The sequence below is a fragment of the Apaloderma vittatum genome, unplaced genomic scaffold (genome assembly GCF_000703405.1).
Source record: "Apaloderma vittatum isolate BGI_N311 unplaced genomic scaffold, ASM70340v1 scaffold20183, whole genome shotgun sequence".
In the NCBI taxonomy this organism is placed as follows: domain Eukaryota; kingdom Metazoa; phylum Chordata; class Aves; order Trogoniformes; family Trogonidae; genus Apaloderma; species Apaloderma vittatum.
In genome coordinates this window covers 12,996-31,646 of record NW_009706652.1, presented here as the reverse complement: position 1 = coordinate 31,646, position 18,651 = coordinate 12,996, and the positions used below count along the sequence as shown (strand labels likewise).

Here is an 18,651-nt window from a genome sequence, read left to right as displayed (position 1 = left end):
ATTTCATAGTAAGTTATACAATATTAATGAAATTTTAAGAAAGGATCTGGAATTGCAGACATCTATATCTACTGAAATTTAGTGTGAGACTTTATCACTTAAGATTAAGAATTTGTTGTAAATAGAAAATATTATCCATTATAGTTTTAATAGATGTCAATAAGAGTTGAGTGAAATAATTCTCGAAAGGTAGTCAATAAAATACTCTACCAACTTGTCATTAACTCTTCAATGTATTATATATAGCTGAACTTTGAAGTTAGTACTCTTCCTAATGGCTGTGTACAATAAAGAAAGAACTTCAAACTGTCTAGCATTTTTTCAATGTAAAATAGCATGCCATAAGTTGCCTCACATATTTCTATATAAATACAAGCTAATCTTCACATATAACCTGAAACTTATTATTATTTTGTGCATTATTGAGATGTTTCAGCAAAGACCTTGGATTTTGTGTAATGATTGCACATAGGAAGGATCATAGAGGTGAGTGTTTGTAAAGACCAGGAAAAAGTGCAGTCATAAACTATTTAAAAATGCATAGAGAACATCAGAATTTTTAAAATGGAAAGGAATGCGTGTTCTGTTTCTTTACCTATTTTCCCTCATGTGTGGTTGTTACCTTTCTGATCTGTGCCTTGCGTAATACTAGCCTCAGCAACTGTTTCTTCATGGCCTTCCAGGCATCTCTTTGTGGGCAGTTCATCACGAAGGAGGCTTTGCGTTTCCTCCCCCATACAGCTTACTGTCCTTCTCTTTGAGATCCTGTGTAAAGTTTCCTTGCTATTTGTTATGCTTGCCAGAAATTATCACCTCACTAGTAGGTATATGCCTAGATCACTGCTGAAAGCCTGTAAAAAGAAACAGATATTCTAGAGTTGGAGCTTTTGTCTCCAAAATGGAAGTAACTACTAATCTAAGTAAAAGTAATAACTCCTTAAGTTAGCATGATAGAACATTCCTTTTTTTTCTTCTTCTTTTTCTGCTTTCAGAGATTGAAAGCAGCCTTGACCCAGCAGCACCCTCAGGTAACAAATGGAGATACTGCCAAGGGACATGCAAGTGGGTTGGTTAGGACTCAGTCAGAGGAACCACGACCACAGTCACTACAACAACCTGCAACTTCAACGACTGAAACACCGGTATGACAACAGAGTGGACATGTACTCTCTACCCCCTTCATTGCACAAAATAAAATAATATCTTTTTTTCTTTTCTCTTGATTTATAAAGTAGAGGTTAACGTGTGCTGTAGACTCCTCTTGGATCACTAGTTCTGTAGGAGCAAAATATTTATAGTTCTTACATGTTCTTAAATGCTTCTAAAATGTATTATCCAAGGTGATAATTTCAAACTAGATATTCCCTCTCTGATCAAATTTAGAACTAAGTCCTGATTTCTGAAGCTTGTTAACAGGAACTTCTGTGCTAGCTGTAAGTTGTACAGCTAGTTAATACATATTTAAAAACCTAAGTGCTTTTATTTTGTATTTATGTTGCATCTGTTTAATATTTTATATCACAAACACTCTTCAAAATTTTTTTAACTCCGTCAGCTGTCACAGTTATGTTAATTTGCTTTCTGGGCTGCTGCACAAAGAGTTTCAGCTCTGTGATTAAGTACACTCTGTCGTCCCAGGTACAGGAAGGGGAGCTGTGAGTTTAGGCAGATGTGCTGGCCCTTCGGGGTGACAGCTGAGAACAGGGGAATGAAGGGCAAGACCTCGGAGTCAGGCTGGAAGCGGGAGTGCTGCTGGAGGAAAGAGGTGCTTCCCTGGGTGAATCCTAAAGGATTGCTGCTGTTCTACTTCTAAAAACACTTGTTGGAATGCATTTTCAAAACGCTTTTAAAAATCTTAGTAAGAGTTATTTTCAGAATTCATGGCATAATACCAGTTTTACAGAAGCTACGTACTTGGCCCAGAACTGGAAGCACCTGCATCTGCAGCAAAAGCGTTCAGATTCTTAGACTGGCCAGTGAAATCAAATAATGTATCTAAACAAATATGTTTGGAGCAAAAAGAGATAAAAAGTTACCCATTGTAAAATGCTCTCTTTGTTAATTCTGCTGTTCTCCCATGCTACCATAAGTTTTTTAAAAGAATATCTTCATAGTAACACATACCAGAATTTTCTAGATGAAAAGCTGGTTACCTTGTAATTATTATTTAGGAAAAAAATTTTTAAATTGCAAGTGATTCATTCCTAAAAGGCTGATTTGAGTTCCCAGGGTTTTTGTATTATTAGCTGTTTAGAATTTATGCCAAATGGATATTGCAGCTGATACATATTTGGAGGTTTTGATTTAAAAATAAAACTCTCTTACTGTGCTAAACTGAATGTGCAGGTACATGTGTGAATATGTCTTGTAGACAGTTATATTCTCTATATCCTACCACTTCAAAGGATTTTAAGATCCATTATTTTATTAGCATAATTTATTAAATCTTTGCCTGAGGCCTGTATACAGCTATGAAAGGAGCATAATGTGTCATTTAAAGTACTGAAATATTTTGATCCTGTTGTAATATGTGGGTTGATACAGGGAAATAGGCATGCAGAGGTGGGGAACACATCGACAAGTAGGAAATTACTATGTGGAGATCCAGGGATCGGTGACAGCATTTGTCAAGCAGCTGCTGTATATTGAGCATAAGCAATTTTGTAGTATTTCATTTGTGACAAGGTTTGTGGAAGAGTGTTCGGTAAGAGTCAAAAGCAGAAAATTTATTTCCTGCTAAATATAAGTTCTAAAAGCTATTTTGGGTGGAAGAGTTGTCAAATGTAAATGTCATATAAATGTAACTCTGAGTGGCTTCTTGTAGTGCAATTTTAAACCAAAACTAGAGGCATGATTAAAAAGTTACATGTTAATGTGACATGGTAAGGAATGTGTATGCATAGCAAAAAAATTTAAAACATAGCTGTAGAGTTAAATGACACAGCTTTCCACAAAAGAAATGTGTGAATGTATTTAGAAATATTGTGAATACTTTTCTCAAGATGTGGTGTGTATTTACACTGGTGCTGTAGGTGAAGTCATGACTAGTATTGTGCTGATAATTTCTTTAATACTTTTTATCGTTTTCAGGCATCACCAGCTCAGCCTACGCCACAAACACCAAACACAGGTGGTCGGCGAAGAAGAGCTGCTAATGAAGACCCTGATGAGAAAAGAAGAAAGTTTCTGGAGCGAAACCGGGCTGCTGCTTCCAGATGCCGGCAGAAACGGAAAGTTTGGGTGCAGTCACTGGAGAAAAAAGCCGAGGACCTGAGCTCACTAAACGGCCAGTTGCAGGTATACTTTTTATTTCAAGTAAAATAAAAAAGTCTTCCCCTTCTTAGACAGTGATCCTGGATCAGTGGAATGTAAACTTTGCGTGAAATTTGAAATATAAATTAACTGGTAACTGGTGGCTCAGGTCAGAATTGAAAATTCAGCACTAATTGCATATGACAGTAATTAAGAATATAAGAGAACGCTCAGATTTCAAGATATATAAACTTCAGGATCGTATCCTTTTGTCCTTTGTTCTGTTTTAAATAACTTTGAGACTGTGATACTAAACGAGGATGACAGGATGTATTGGAGCCTTAAGTACTAGCCTTACCTTAAAACCATCTGGCTCTTAACAATTTGTATCACAGCCTGAGTTATTTAAATGAGATGTGGTTGGCTTTCCCTTGGTTCTTTTTAACTTCACTTTTTTTCCTTTAAAGTGAATGTAGTGCTCGTGAAAGGTGCCAGATTGACATCCCTGGAAACTGAAGGCCTCTTTTGTCCACAGAACAGGTACAGCACAGGCAGTGGCAGTGCCACTTTAGCCACGCTGCCCTCCCGGTGTGCAGATTCCTGTAGGGAGGGAAGCATACTCTGAGAGGGTGGTCTAGGGTATGTTACAAATCATTTTTCCACCTCATCTGAGGCTGTCAGTCTTGGAAAGTTGTCACTTGGACACATTTTTCCCCGCTGTAGAACAATCCATGACCCTTTTGTTTAAACTGCTCTTAAATGTTAAATACTTTCTTAATGTTCTGCAGCAGCACGTGAGAATTGGCACACTGTATTGTTTCAAACTTAAAAGGCTAAAAGCTTTGTTTTGAAAATTGAAGAAAGGAAAAAGGATGGTATTTCCTAAATGAAGGATTCATTTAGAAAATGCAATGGGAAGTGTTTTGATGTTAGTTTCACTTCTTGTTCTTTCATCAGAGCTGTTGACTGAGTCAGTTGCACAGATCTTTTGCTTCCTATCATCAGCTTGATAAAGAAAATGTTCCAGTTTGACCAACAGGAAAGTAGGGCATGTTCAGATTAGTTTCTGTGATGCAGCTGAAATTCGTGTATCAGTCATCTTCATGCTCCTGTCTTCAAAAATACTGAGTGTCCCAGACTATAAAAATGTAAGAAATTTGTGCCTAAGCACAGAATGTGAAATCATTTCCTGTATTCAAAGAATGAACTGAGCACCAGCACTGGTTACATTTCTTGCAAATATGTATCCTTCTTATACCTGTTCACTGTCTCTGGATGCATTCCTTTAATGCAGTCACAGTCCTCCCTGTAAATCCATTAGTTGCAAAATGATATGTAGCACTATAGCTTAATCACAAGAAACAAGTGAAGGTAGATCTACAGGAAGAAAAACAAAGAGCAAAACAGGCTATATTTTAGGTTTTTCAGTGAAAGTAATTTTTTGTGTTATGTGACCTGCCTTTAACTTACAGACATCAATTTTATAACCAAAAAATATGTAATTACCATAACAAAAAGATTTTCCAATTTCCAAGAGTTAACTAATAGTGAATTCAAGAAAAAGAATTTTCTTATTGTCTGCCAAAAGCAAAACTGTTAGCTGTGAAGAACAGACTGACTTACAGAGAAAATTGAATGTCAGAGAAATAATTAAACTGTACTTTATGTGAAAACATTAATCAATCCTCTATTTCCATAATAATGCTTCACTTGACAGGCTAACACAGATGATCAGCATAGGGGGCAGTAATGACCCATGATTACTTACTTTACATTTAACAGTAAATTTAATAAGTTTCAAGTTTTGCCATAGTACAGGTTTATAGACTGAGTGTTAGGGTTTAGCAGTTCATATTTTGTTTAATGTCTAAATTGCCTGCTCAGATGAATTTAGTGAGATGTCACGTTACCAAAAGTGAGTTAACAGCAAAGTGACTATATTGCATTGCTTCAAGTAACAGTTCTTACTTCTTCCGACACAGTTAATAGCTTTCTTGTAATATCTGTGTCAAAGCCTCTAATGTCAAGGTTTTTAAGACTGGAAGCTCTCTAACAGTGCATACAGATTTTGAAATTTTTGTATGTATTTTTGTCTGTGGTTTTCAGCTTTCTGTAGATTAACTTCTGCCTGCTTTCTTATTTTAAGTGTTTTAATGTAATTTCCTTTTTAGAAATTATTTTTCAAAGGTTTGCTTAAAAGAAAATTTCCATCTATTACATCCTGCCGGTAATATACTTAGGCAAGGTTAGCTATGTTTATTATAGGCTCTGCTATAAGTTTTTCTTTCATGCTCTCAACCCTTTAAAGTGTATTTACTGTTTTCTTTTTGTGGAATGTGTTTTCTACTGATGTGTCAACCTGTTTACTGATCTTGAATTTTGTATGCCACATTGTGTTGCCTCTGTGCCTTGCACAATCCTATAGAGTATGGTATGCTCTATAATGGGTTACACATGTATTGACAGTGAGTCCCCAGTGGCCGCTCAATCATATTGCAGGATCAGATGCCAAAGTTCATTATATGGCCTATATTTGGTCCCTGTTGCTTTAATAATCTTAAAGGGCAAATAATTAGTAGAAGAATGAAGAATGGCCTGCCTTCCTCACAAGGTCATTGCAGGTTCTAAAGGATCAGCAATCAAGTGGTGGTTTGTACTTGTGCTGCAGAAGCTGCTTTGGGAAGGCTAAATGATGAAAGAAATGCCCATAAGTAAAGGTCCTTTCCTATGTAGGAGTATCTTGTTGAAGTTGCCCAAAAAGAAACAGGAAGAGCAGTGTTTAACTCAGCCACAGACAATCCCCTGCCCTCTTAAGTCACATCTGCTTGTCTCTGATGGTAGTTTTGGTAAATAGACCTCACAAATAGTTCTCCCACATGTTGCTGAGTAAGGGTTAGTCTCATCCTGCTATTACACATGTATTTTGGATCCAGGGAGAAACAGTCAGATACATAAGAGTGTATTATACACCATGTGGTATACCTTTGTAAGAATAGAGAAGGGAAAGTATCTTTTGAAAATGGAGTGCAGGTAAAAATAGATATGCTTTCTAATGTTCGCACATTTTGAAATATGGGAACGTAAAAACTCTTATAGACAGCATGTGAGGTATATTTCGTGCTTATTTAAAGAAAGGTTGATGCTTACAGTTGGCTTTATCTCGTTAATGAGGAGGACCTTTCCACTGTGAAAACTTGAAATAATCTTTCTTCATGCCAGCTGTTGAAGTGTTTGTTCCGTGTGTTTCCTGTTAGCCTGTTTTCAGCATGTTAACCACATGTTAAATGACCACCACATGTTAACATGTCTTGAATGAGATGGAAAGACTCGCTGTTGTCACACACCTAAGAAACTGCAGTGTGTGTAGGAGTTGGTTCTAACAACCTCCCTTTATTACCAGTTAGAAGTGGTTCTTACTGGAAATAGGTCAATGACAACCACGAATGGCCTTTCTGTGATGTTCTATGTCCCAGGCATCTAGCAGGCATCATCTGTTCTACTTTCAGGAGTAATTTGTGCATTGCATGTAGCCCTGTTGGCACACAGTGCTCATGTTAATAACAATGCTGGCTGTGTATTTGATGGGAAGACCACAACTTTTGTAGTAAGCAATGCTGTTCCTCCCTCCTCAATCTGCTTTAATGTAATATATTTTCTTTTTTTATTTCCCTTAGCAAAATTCTTCATATTTGTAATGTAACTGACATTAATCTACGAACTGCCTTTTCGAAAAAGTTTCATAGACATTACACTGATAAACAGTGACTTGATATTTACATGTGCTGCTTGCATATAGAATTTTTCCTTAAAATGGGGGAGGTGAAAGGTAGAAAATTTCTGACAACCTTTTCCAGATTTGATTGCTTATTTTGCCAATGTTCCTTTAAACAGAAGTAGATTTCATATTCTTGGACATGGCCGCTTATGTGGATTATCAAGAAACGTCTCAAAACTACATCAGCACTTTCTTTTTTCCCTAGCTATGTCAATTCTGTGCAGCTGCCTGCTTGGCCTCCAGATTTGTGGTTCCTCAGTAAATAACGTGGTGAAATAAGGCAGAAGCAGTGTGCTTTCTGAACAGCCCAAGATTTCAGGACACATAATGCCAGCTGGTAGAGAATTTGTGGGGGTTTTGGTTGAGTTTTTTTTCACTGCAAACCTTTTTTTTTTTTATTGAAAACTTTTTTTTTTTCCGGTAGAAACGTATGTGAAGTCAGATTTTTTGCTTTCTCAGCACCTGGTTTTGTTTTAAATATAAAGTTTCTAAAAGAGATATTTGATGCAATAAAATGACTGAATAGTAAAGTAGTCCCTAATAGTTTGAGGATTTGGCAAGTATAAGGGCTGGAAATGTTTTGTCTTATAAATGGGAAAAGAGGACACAAAGAGGAGCTTTTCTGTTAAAAATCTGGTCTTTTCGTTAGAGTATTGATAGAACTTCATGTAATTAAATCTAAAATTCTGTTCTTAAAAATTGTTTTCCTTCTGAATACTTTTAGATGTAACTCATGCCTTCTCTGACTGCATTGCTTTGTTTCTAGCTTGCAAGTAAATAGGTTGACTTTCTCGTGTTTTATTTCTTCCAGGTAATTCTAATTGCAATCCACTTTGCCTGTGCTTGTTTTTTCTTTATCTGCATAAATGTATGCATTTACCAAACAGTTACTTCATGTGTGGTATATTACGCTGATGTGCAATGCAAAGGTTCTTAGAGTTTAAGCAACTTGAAGTACCAATGGAAAGGACTTAAAATAAAATAACCCATGAAAAGCATATATTGTGACAAGATATGGGGAGCACAAAGCATTACAGATAACTTGATTCTGTAGCTACGTAAATATCCTCCTACTGTTTAAAGTGAAATTGGGTCCATCAAAATGCCATACCGTTCTTAATTTGGATTGTCACATAAAATGCAGTTATGTAGTGCTTCTCATCTATACATTCCAAACTGCATTACAGGGAAGGTAAGTATTGCTGTCCTCCGTTTTACAAATGGGGAAATGGAAGCACAGAGATAAAATGACTTTGCTCAAGGTCACCCAGTAGTGGAGAGGCGCAGCCTGGAAATAAACCCAAGTCATTAGATTCTGCAGGTGTTGTGTTCTAGATTACGCTCTTCTTCAGTGACTTAAGCTGGTATTTCAGGACTTTCTTATTATTATTGATGATTACTTCATACACCATGTATATGTATGGCTGCCAAAGAGAAAATTAATACAGAAATCAACAAACATTTACTAAATTATTTCCAGTACATGAGATTTTCAAAGTCCGAGTACAAATGTCATCACCAAAAATCATTCACTGTTGGCTGATTTTTTTTTTTTGCTTTTTTGAATGTATTTATAATGTTGGCTGAGGCATCTCTTAGAATGTGGGTAGTTAAATGTAGGCTTACTCTGATTAGAATTCATCACAAAACCATGTAGAAGGGTTTTACAGTAGCTGGATCATATGAATGAGACTATATGTGGACTCCGCATCTGCAAACTGAAAAATGTATCTTTAAAAAAGCGTTTCCTAGTTTAAGAAAATCAGGAAAAAAAGTTAGACAAGTTTCAGCTAATATTTACATATTCTGACATAAAAGAAATGCATACATTTTTGCAGTACATACCAAATGGAAACTTTGTGTATTTTATCTACCCCTAAATGAACAGCTGAAAATCCTGTAAAACTTAATGCTTACCTTCAAAATATGTGTAGTTTGAGCCTGGTAAAGTACATAAGTTTCTTCTCCTTTAGAATGAAGTCACCCTGCTGAGAAATGAAGTGGCACAGCTGAAACAGCTTCTTCTGGCTCATAAAGATTGCCCTGTAACTGCCATGCAGAAGAAATCTGGCTATCATAGTGAGTAATGTTCCATTACCTATAGCCTCAGGCTGCGTCAGTGAAATACTGCCAAAGTGAACTGAATGAACATTAAAACTGAGAAAAGTGCAGTTCTAATATTACATTAAAGATATTTTTTCAAAAAAAAACCTTGAAGGTTGTTGGAAGACAGGAATGAATATGTGATAGTTAGAAATATTTTTTTTTTTACATCTTTTTAGTTGAAGTGTTGCATAACGTTAAGTGTTTATGTTGGTTTAATAAATGCATATGATAATTAGCATTTAAGGACTATCAGTTACTACACCTGCTTTGGAAAATACAATTAAAGTATTAAGAGCACATGATAAACCAATTTTTATACTTCATCTTAGCCTAGTGCAGTCAAAGGTCCTTGCGGGTTTTTTCTTCATCGTAATGAGGTTTCAGCAGAGGTAATGTAACAGCTGTCCTCATTTGCCATAACATCCCGGATCAGTCAAGCTGTTAAAATAATCAGATGCAGGTTCATGGCTCCTACTGTACAATGTCTTCTAGATTGTTTTGATTTCCGCATTAAGCGACTACTTTTCCATTACCAGGGTATTTAAAAAAGCAGTTCTAATATTGAAGGGAATACTAAGAATTTCAGTAGTGTCTTCTTGTCTGATGCGTATTTTTGCTTAAAGTTGCTCATTTGATTTTTCATCCTTCCAGCATTTTACAGGTTAATTACACTTTCCTGACTTGTAACTTCCTTTTTGGTTATGAGACACAGTGCCAGAACCAGCTGCTGCCGCTGTAGAATAAATGGCCAATTTTGTCCATTGTACACAAATTTGTTACAAATAACTGAGCTGGGAATGCATTAGGCAACATTCATAATATATAACCCACAGCTTTCGTTTTTATGATTTAGTGATATTTCTGGATATTTGTAAATGTGAAGATTGTTTCTGCCATATGTAGCCACTTCATTTTAATTTGCCAGTGTCAGTAATTCCGAAGAATAAAGGAACATTTTGTATTGCATGCAAACGGATCCTCAGGTGCTTGCGATAAAACTTAATGGCCACCATCTTTACTTGTAGTCATTGTAAGCAATTTCATCAGAATGGGCAATATTTTTTAATTTAAAAGATTCAGGAGATTTAGCAACTCTCTATTGTCATATATATTTAGAATACTGATTTTGTCAGTTTCGAGCGTATAAATCTTGGTCCTTTGATCTCCAGTCATTTTGACAAGACAGAAAATAGCATCTTGGAGTAAATTGGAACAGTATAGAAATATGTTTGGGATTTATATTAACAATGATTGCTGCAGGGATGAGGCCATTATGGCTCCCGTCTGACAGAACAACATAATTTCATACGGAAGCTACTAGGGGATAACATTATGCATACAAGGCTTTTCAAAAAAAAAAAATAAAGCACACCATAAAAAACTGTAGGTTTATTGAATTTTGATGTTTTGAGAATATGTCTTCCTGAATTGGCATGAAAAATATTTAAACACAAGTCTTAAACTGGCAAACTAATTACATGCTAAGGGTTTCTTCATTGAGGAATTAATGAATGGCCTTTTTAGCAGTGCTTGCTTTCTGCCCTCAGAAAAGGACTGTAATGTTCCTAATTTACCACAGAATGCAAAATAAATAAGAACTAATTAGTGGGAAAAGCCTACAATTTTTAGAAAATAATAGTAGTAAGCAAGGAGATCAGAAGCATAGCTCACCTAGTTTCTTTAAAAGTCTTCTGAAAATAAAAGTTCAGTGTTAATGCTAGTTGTAACACGATCCCTCTGAAAGGATTCTGTCACATTATCCCTGTGTGGATATTGCTAGGAGAGCACATTGGCTGAGTGATATACCCACAGCCCAATTTATGAGAGGAAAACAAGGCTTTGGTTAATACGTGCATGAAAATGGTGTGCACAGAAAGTATTTTTAAATAAACATTTTATGTTCATCAAGTAATCCAAGTTGAATTGCTTCAAAAATGTCTTGAGGAGTTGAACAGTCTGTCTCTGTGAAAGAAACGAAGACACCAGATGACAGAGCTCCTGCGGTGCTGAGAATGGCACGCTGCTGGCACAGGGCTCGTTTAGAGCATGGAGACTGTGTTTTAATAGCTAAGCCCACAATTTTGTGGGGTTTCATGTGTGATGCACTTAAATAGGCACAAATAATCTATTCGTTTTCAGGGTATTTTTGGCACTTATTTTATATATCTTTTAGGGTCTTTTGTATTTCGCAGGTACTTTTTTGTTTTGGGCCAAGCGAAAAGCACGGCAGTGCAGAAAAAAAACCTTTCTTCTTCTAAGGTTGGGATCGTATTTTCCTTACTTAAAAAGCCTTATGCTTGCTTCAAGAGAGTCTGTAATCGGGACAGAGAAACTAGAAAAATGGTTATTGCACTTTGAGGCGGTACGGATGAATTTCTGTTGCGATGTTTGAGTTTTCAATCAGTTTAAACTTTATTTTCCAAAGAAGAATGCTGTTGATTCTGAATGCATATTTAACATTGTAGTGGGATAAAAGTGTCATGTATAGGAGAAATCAAAATCCCAATCATTTATTTTTCATTTTAGCTCTTCTATACCAGATTATTCCTAAGTCTTTTGCAGTGCTCCTTAGTTCCTTAGGCTTTTTCTGGGCTTGGAGGAGGAAAAAGGTGAAAACTTTTGACAGCAAAAGGTGGTGTGAAAATTAGAGTTGTAAAAAAAATTTTGAAAAGGGTGTTTAGGTATTTTTTCAGAATTTTCAAAAGGACACCAAAATATAATAGAATAGAGTCATAGAATGGTTTGAGTTGGAAAGGACCTTAAGGATCGCCTGGTTCCAGCCCCGCTGCCGTGGGCAGGGACACCTCCCACCTGACAAGGTTGCGCAAAGCCTTGTCCAACCTGACCTTGAACACTTCCAGGGATGAGACATCCACAACTTCTCTGGACAGCCTGTTCTGATGTCTCACCACCTTCACAATGAAGAATTTCTTCCTTATATCTCATCTAAATCTACCTTTGTTTAGCTTGAAGCCATTACTCCTTGTCCTGTCACTATGATCCCTGATAAAGAATCCCTCCCCATCTTCCCTGCAGGCCCCTTTTAAGTGCTGGAAAGTTGCTATAAGGTCTCTCCAGAGCCTTTTGAATAGAGGCTGCAATGTCGTTGATGTTAATTGAGGTTTTTTGTGTTTTTTCTCTACTTTTAAAGAAATGGTAGAAGGTGACTAACCAGTTTCAGACCCCAAATAATTTGAAGCACTCAGTCTGTGCTGGACAGGCAACAGTGCTTCAGTGGCTGCTGGGGTTATTCACAAAGGCCATCACGCTGGAAATGAGCATTTCTAGGCTTGAGTCCTACTATAGTATAGTCCATGGGTGGCCTGATGAGAATTACTGTGAGGATTCCTTTCTAGTGATTATCAAGGGAATAAAAGGAGGCCTAGATTGGCTCCCATTTTGGATTTGGTGGGGTTTCTTTTCTTCTGAAGACTGAAATCTTTGCTTACCTTACTGAAATACGTTGGTAGGCAGCGATAAGAACTAAACAGTGGCAATTTTTGGCTACTCTAAAAGATTAGGTTTTAGTACATCCTCAAAAGTCTCCTCTGTGCTTTGTTCCATATCTTCAAAATCTTTTCTGTAGCTCAGTGTAGCCCACATTGTGTTGCAGTACCAAAATGGCTCGCTTCTTCTCGTGATGCAAACTGTCTAGGAACTATGTAGCCTTCAGGAAAGTTCATGTGATGTAGATCTGTCATTTTTCAGCTTTCTAAAATAAAGCACATGTTACTTCTGTGGATTCATGTCTGATTTGGACCCTGCATTTTCATTGGTTTAAGGCAAAGCTGGGGGAGGTGTTAAAAAGCTAAAATGCCTAGGCTTTTTTTCTACAGTGTTAGCTATGTTATGGTTCTGATATGTATCAGTTGCACTCTTGAAACTACAGTCCTGAGCCTCATAATTCTCTGGTCAACTAAGAAAAAAAGAAAAGCAATCTTTCACAATTGAAATACGACTTTCCTCTGTTCTTCTAAAAGCCTTTGTTCTTAATTCCCAGTTTTCAGGCTTAAGAAAACAAGTCACCTTTGTAATTAGGTGACACTTAAGTATCTTTTATATTCGTCGAGTAGATTTTCTTGTTTGGTTTTGATTTGTCAAATGGAGTTTTGTATTCAGTTTTTGGCTGCTATTCCAGTAAAGTATGGGCTACTTGAAGGATTTTGAAGGAAGTCTAGGTAGCTATTCTTTAAGGTGGTGCCTCATTTCTAAATATCACTTTGTAATTATTGCCAGGTTTTATGCTTCCAAGCAAAGTTTGTGTTTGTTCCTTCTTACTTGTTTTTACATGAGATCTTGTAGGTCTTGACAGAGGTGTAGTAAAGATGAAATCCCATTGAGTAATGTTATAGTGTTAACTGAATTGACACCTATTTGTTCTGTTCTTGAATGGGCAGATCCTACAAAGGATCACAAATCTCTTCAGAAGCATTTTAATTTTTTTCCTCTTGCTGTATGCAGTTACCATGTAACCTTAGGATATGTGGTAGCTGTCAGCAGATCTGTCTTTTATCTCCTTTAATGCTTGCAAAATCTGGTTTTGAAAAAATGCAGTATCTGTGAAACAGTTGGCCTCATGGATAAGAACATTATGGTATTTGCAAATGATTATGTCCTTGCCCTTGTAGTGGAGTTATAAGAGAAGTTGCTGCCTTGTCCATGTAGGCAGTACAAGTTGCTTACTCGACTTTTTTTGACCTTACCATTCTTTTCCAGAAGCGGCTGATAATAGAACTGTTGTTTTCAGGCTTTGAAGAGGAGCGCGTTCTTAGCATGCAGGGGCTGCCTCAAAGATCTTTATATTGGGAACTTGACTTGCTAATGTAGTGAATTTTCTTACCCGTAGCTAGCATGTCATATAAGCTTCAGTATATTGTAAACTTAATTTCATCATCGTTCATGCTTTATGTTCCTTTTAGCTGCTGCTATTAGCCTGGTTTTCTGTGGAAACGAGGCTATGATGCCACCGTGGTGGTCATCATCTAGTGTCAGTGTCATCCTTTCCCAGCCCTTCACTTCCCCAGGTAACTTCTGAATTTGCAGGCCAATCCCAAGCAAATCTGGAAGGGATCGCAAAGTCTAGAGAAAATCAAGCTTTGTTCCATTGCTCTGTCACAAGCTCTGTTCACGCTGCTTCTGGCTGTTTGTATCTTTCTATGTTGTTAAGTTATACGTACAACAGTCAGTAGTGTTTTGAAAGGGACCACCTGTGTTCCATCTGTATACTGGGTTAAAGTCAGCATGTTAAGACTATTGTGAGAAACACTTGAAAACACTAGGCAGCACAAAGTAATACAAAACAGTTATAATTTTGTTTATACTTTTAATTTTGAGTGAAGAACAGCAGACTTATTTTCTTTTGGGATTTTTTTTAGCCTTTAACTCAGCTTTTTGCTTAATGCCTTGGCTAACCTCTGCAACTCTGAAAAAAAAAGAATTATTTTAGCATGACTAGGGTGTCTGCAAAAAAGACATTTTAAATCATGCTTATTTTGTAAATTCTAGTTTAGCACAATGAGGATTATTTTTTAAAGTTTTTCCTCTATTATGAGAAAAAAATGATGCACCTGTGTGGCTAGTTCACTTCAGTGTTTTATGGAACACCTGAGGTATTCTCGAAGGTATTTTTAAAATCAGTTTTAACGATTTTAGATTTTATTAAGATGCATTTGTATACTAAAGAACTTCACTCTGTTAAAAGAATGTGGGTTGAAAACTTGGGGAAGTACTGTCCCATTAATTTAGCAGGGGGTAAATAATATTTTTTCAGGTATCATATTCATGATCACAAGTATTAATTATTGAACATAGAATTATTCTCATTTGATTGCTAAGCAAATGCATTATATAGCACATGTTAAAAATCTAAAACCAATTAAAATTAAAATAGCACCAAGAGATGTGGTAGCATTTCTAATCTATAACTACTGGTTAGTGACGTGAGCACTCAGCGTTAGAATTAGGCAGGATACCCTGCAGCCCACTTACTAGGCAGGAAAAGGGATAGTTTTAATCATGCCTTTGAAGAGATGAAAATGTTCTCATTTCCTGAATATTCCATACTGCAGTCCATATTTTTTGCTTACAGAGTAGTATTTTCCTATAAAATTGAAAATAAGATGGCTTTGCAATTTGTGCTGCGCTACACCATGAATTTTGATTATCTAGGGAATGATTGCTGTTACCTGGGACATGGTGGCGTGCGTTCCGGGAGGGAGAAGGAAAAAAAAATTAAATTAGTTTTTCTCCTTCAGCTGCAGATAAAGATGACAGTTCGGAAGACATCTCGGTGCCAAGCAGCCCGCACACGGAAGCTATTCAGCACAGTTCTGTCAGCACTTCCAACGGCGTCAGCTCAACTTCCAAGGCCGAAGCGGTGGCCACCTCCGTTCTCACCCAGATGGCAGCGGACCAGAGCACCGAGCCGGTGCTTTCCCAAATCGTCATGGCACCTCCCTCCCAGTCGCAGCCTTCAGGAAGTTGATTAAAAACTTGTGTTGCATCAGTTTCTTAGATACACATTTGTGACTTTAAAGGGAAATCGACAACAGACCAGTCTCCATCTAGGAGAAATTGTAGCTTAAAATTACTCATTTTTAAAAATCCAACTTAAATTTGGCTTTAACGATTGGCAGATGAAGATGAGACAGAACACCAGTTCTAGTCTCTTTGCAAAAGACTTTTCTTTTTTTAAGTATTAGTTTTACTAGTTATTTTTTGTGCTTAATGTGTAAAATGTGTGTACAGTACAATGTGGTTTATTTCATTTTTTAATTTGGTATTATTTCAACAAACATTGGGGTGAATTACTGAAGGTCATCCCAAGACTGTGACAGTAATATTATGTGACATTTTTATACCAAAGTTCTGCATAGTCCCTATTGACTTTGTAATGTTAGCAAGGTCATAAAGCACTAGGCAAGAGAAAGACAGTAACAGTAAATTTGCTTTTAGTCTTTTTGCCTTTTTGTTGTTTTGCACATTATGAGAGGAAGAACATTGGGAGAAAAACGTTTGGGTTGTTTTATGTAAAGCATTTTGGTTGGCTTTTTAACCGTTGGGGTTTTTAATTTGTTTAATAGGGCCAGTACAGTATATGAGATACAGTACTCTTATGCACATACCTATCCTAGTGGAGGATCATTACTAAATAGATTTGATTTTTTTTTATTATTATTTTTAATGGATGCCAGATGTGGGGTTTTTTTCCCCCCTTCCAACACTTTCATTCTGGGGGGAGGAGAGCTTTATTTCTCCAGTCAGAATAGATGCCTAAAACTACCCTTTGTTGCTAGGCTGAAACCGTAAGCATATTGTAAAATACAGGGTTCGGGAATATGGAATACTTAAGTATTTCAAAGTAGGTCGATATTTTGTGGATTTTTGAGTCACAGACTAAGGAGTTTACTCACAGTTTTGGATGCCAGAAAAGCCTAAAATCCTTATTCAGACAACTCAAGACTTTTTTTTGTCATTGTCTTGTACTTGCAAGCTAACTTGTACTTAATTCTTGTGTAAGCACTGTCATCTTTTAGTAGCAAAAATTTTGATACCTTTCTTGTGGGAAAAAAAAAAATCAGTATCTACCGTATCTTGGAAACAATGTAATTATAATGTGGTGTGTGTGGTGTGTGCGTGAGAATGGTTCCGTAGTTTATGCCAGCAGTCTTTTGCTTGAATGTTTAAAGATGCCTTCAATGTGATGCTGGCTGATAGGTGATTGCAGTTTTAAAATGTTATTTACTGTGCGAACTTGGATAACTAACATTCCATGATGTAGTTTGTTTCTGATGAGATGATTGTAGGTACACTTTTTCTCATTATCCAATCATCTGTAGGATACTGAGTTTTTTAAATGTGCCATTATCTATTTTGATTCTGTACTCATGTTCAAAATACAGTACAATATTTTACAATAGATTAAGTTGTTTAAAAAAAAAAAGTAGATGTGTGCTTTCAGGTCGGAAAACTTTGTATAATAGCAAAAACAGATGCATAGTAGCAACTGGCAGTAAAGCAGGATTCCATTATGTATATAACAAAGATTTAATGCATTTATAATGGGTTGTGTAGTTCATTTGCTCTTCCTTCTCCACACTATAATATGTGTTTTTAAGTGTCAGTGCCATCAAGTTTCTATTTGATTCAGTTTTAAATCTAAAAATGTTATTGATCCACAGGAAAATCATAGTTTCAACAATATGTATACAACCATACTATAATGAAAACTGGACAAAGAAGTAGCTAAGTCATATATGTATCATTGCAGGGCTTTAAGCATGAAAATAATAGGGATTCTAAATATTTTGTATTTTAAAACTAAGAAAGTTGAGTTGATAACCTCATGTGTTTAAAAGTCTTACTTTCCCAGTTTGAAGGTAAAAAACTGTAACAGTTACTGAACGTTTCCAGGGTGGTGAAATACAATGGACCTCTCATGAGAAGGAAATAAATTGCAAAGGCACAAAATGTGAATTCTGCAAGAAAGCTGTACGGTCACTTTTCATTGTAGTTTTGGTGGACTAGATAAGGCCTCATTGGTCATACGATAATTTGATCTCCTGAACACAAAGGCTTTTAAATCATATTTATATAAGTGGAGTTTTTTTAATAACAAAATTGTCGCGCTTGTAAAATAAGTCTACGTAAGTGTATAGGAGACATGTAAACAGTTAATGAATTTAACAGTGGGGCTGGAAAAAGAACCATTAAAATCTGTGTTCAGCGAATAGAGAAAAATTATTAGTTGTACTACCATGGATTCCGTTTTGAGACGTTTGTCACACTACTTCTGTACTTAGCATTTTGGGTCTTTACATTTGACATGTTTCACAAACTGTACTGATTTCTTTTATGTGCAGTTTGCATGAGTGAATCATCAAAGAGAATAAAATCTATCTTTAAGTTATGTTCCTATTTTAATGAAATTATAATTGTTCTTAAAGGCAGCACTGTCTTCAGACTTATTTGTTCACCCTTACGGTTATCAGCATTTTTCTGAAGTCATTACTATAATGTCAAAGTAATGTTATGTCAGTAAGAACACGTGTGTTTCTCTAGAAAATAAGCCAGATTTCATTGCTCTGCAGTTGAGCTCCAGCAGCTTCTGAGGTATCTTATCTTTAATACAGATGAAGCCAGGAAATAACAACTGTAGTCAGATGAACTGCTCACAGTTTTGTCGTGAAAGGTTGAGAAAAACAGTTGTGCCCTCACGCTTGATTGTAGAATATTAAAAATGGTTTGGGCTTCCTTAGGAGTGTTGGAAGCATGTTTGGAGTGGCACGTTCTGTTACATCATCGTATGAAAAGCTCTTGACACAACCCTGGTAACAGAGGCTTTGGCGGAAACAAAAAGGGTAAAGTTGCTGTGTACTTGAATTTATTGCATGTGTTGACTAGAGGAAATTAAACTGCCCACAACTTGAGCCCAGTGTGAGAGTAATGCCCAAGGCCTCATGCTTCATTACATTCTTTTTCGGACTATATTAGTTATGCTTGTCACTTCAAGGAAAAAA

General features: G+C 36.4%; 1 protein-coding gene across 2 annotated transcripts in view; it reads left to right on the top strand.

The window, feature by feature from the left end:
• ATF2 (activating transcription factor 2) overlaps nt 1-18,082 on the top strand; it is a 40,169-nt gene extending 22,087 nt beyond the window's left edge. For both annotated transcript variants that reach the window (XM_009865883.1, XM_009865884.1), the window contains 4 exons: nt 993-1,142; nt 3,091-3,297; nt 9,001-9,106; nt 15,388-18,082. In XM_009865883.1, coding sequence (XP_009864185.1) covers nt 993-1,142; nt 3,091-3,297; nt 9,001-9,106; nt 15,388-15,617 — 693 coding nt within the window. In that variant the 3' untranslated portion in view covers nt 15,618-18,082. The remainder of the gene's footprint in view (nt 1-992; nt 1,143-3,090; nt 3,298-9,000; nt 9,107-15,387) is intronic.
• The last annotated feature ends 569 nt before the right edge of the window (nt 18,083-18,651 follow it).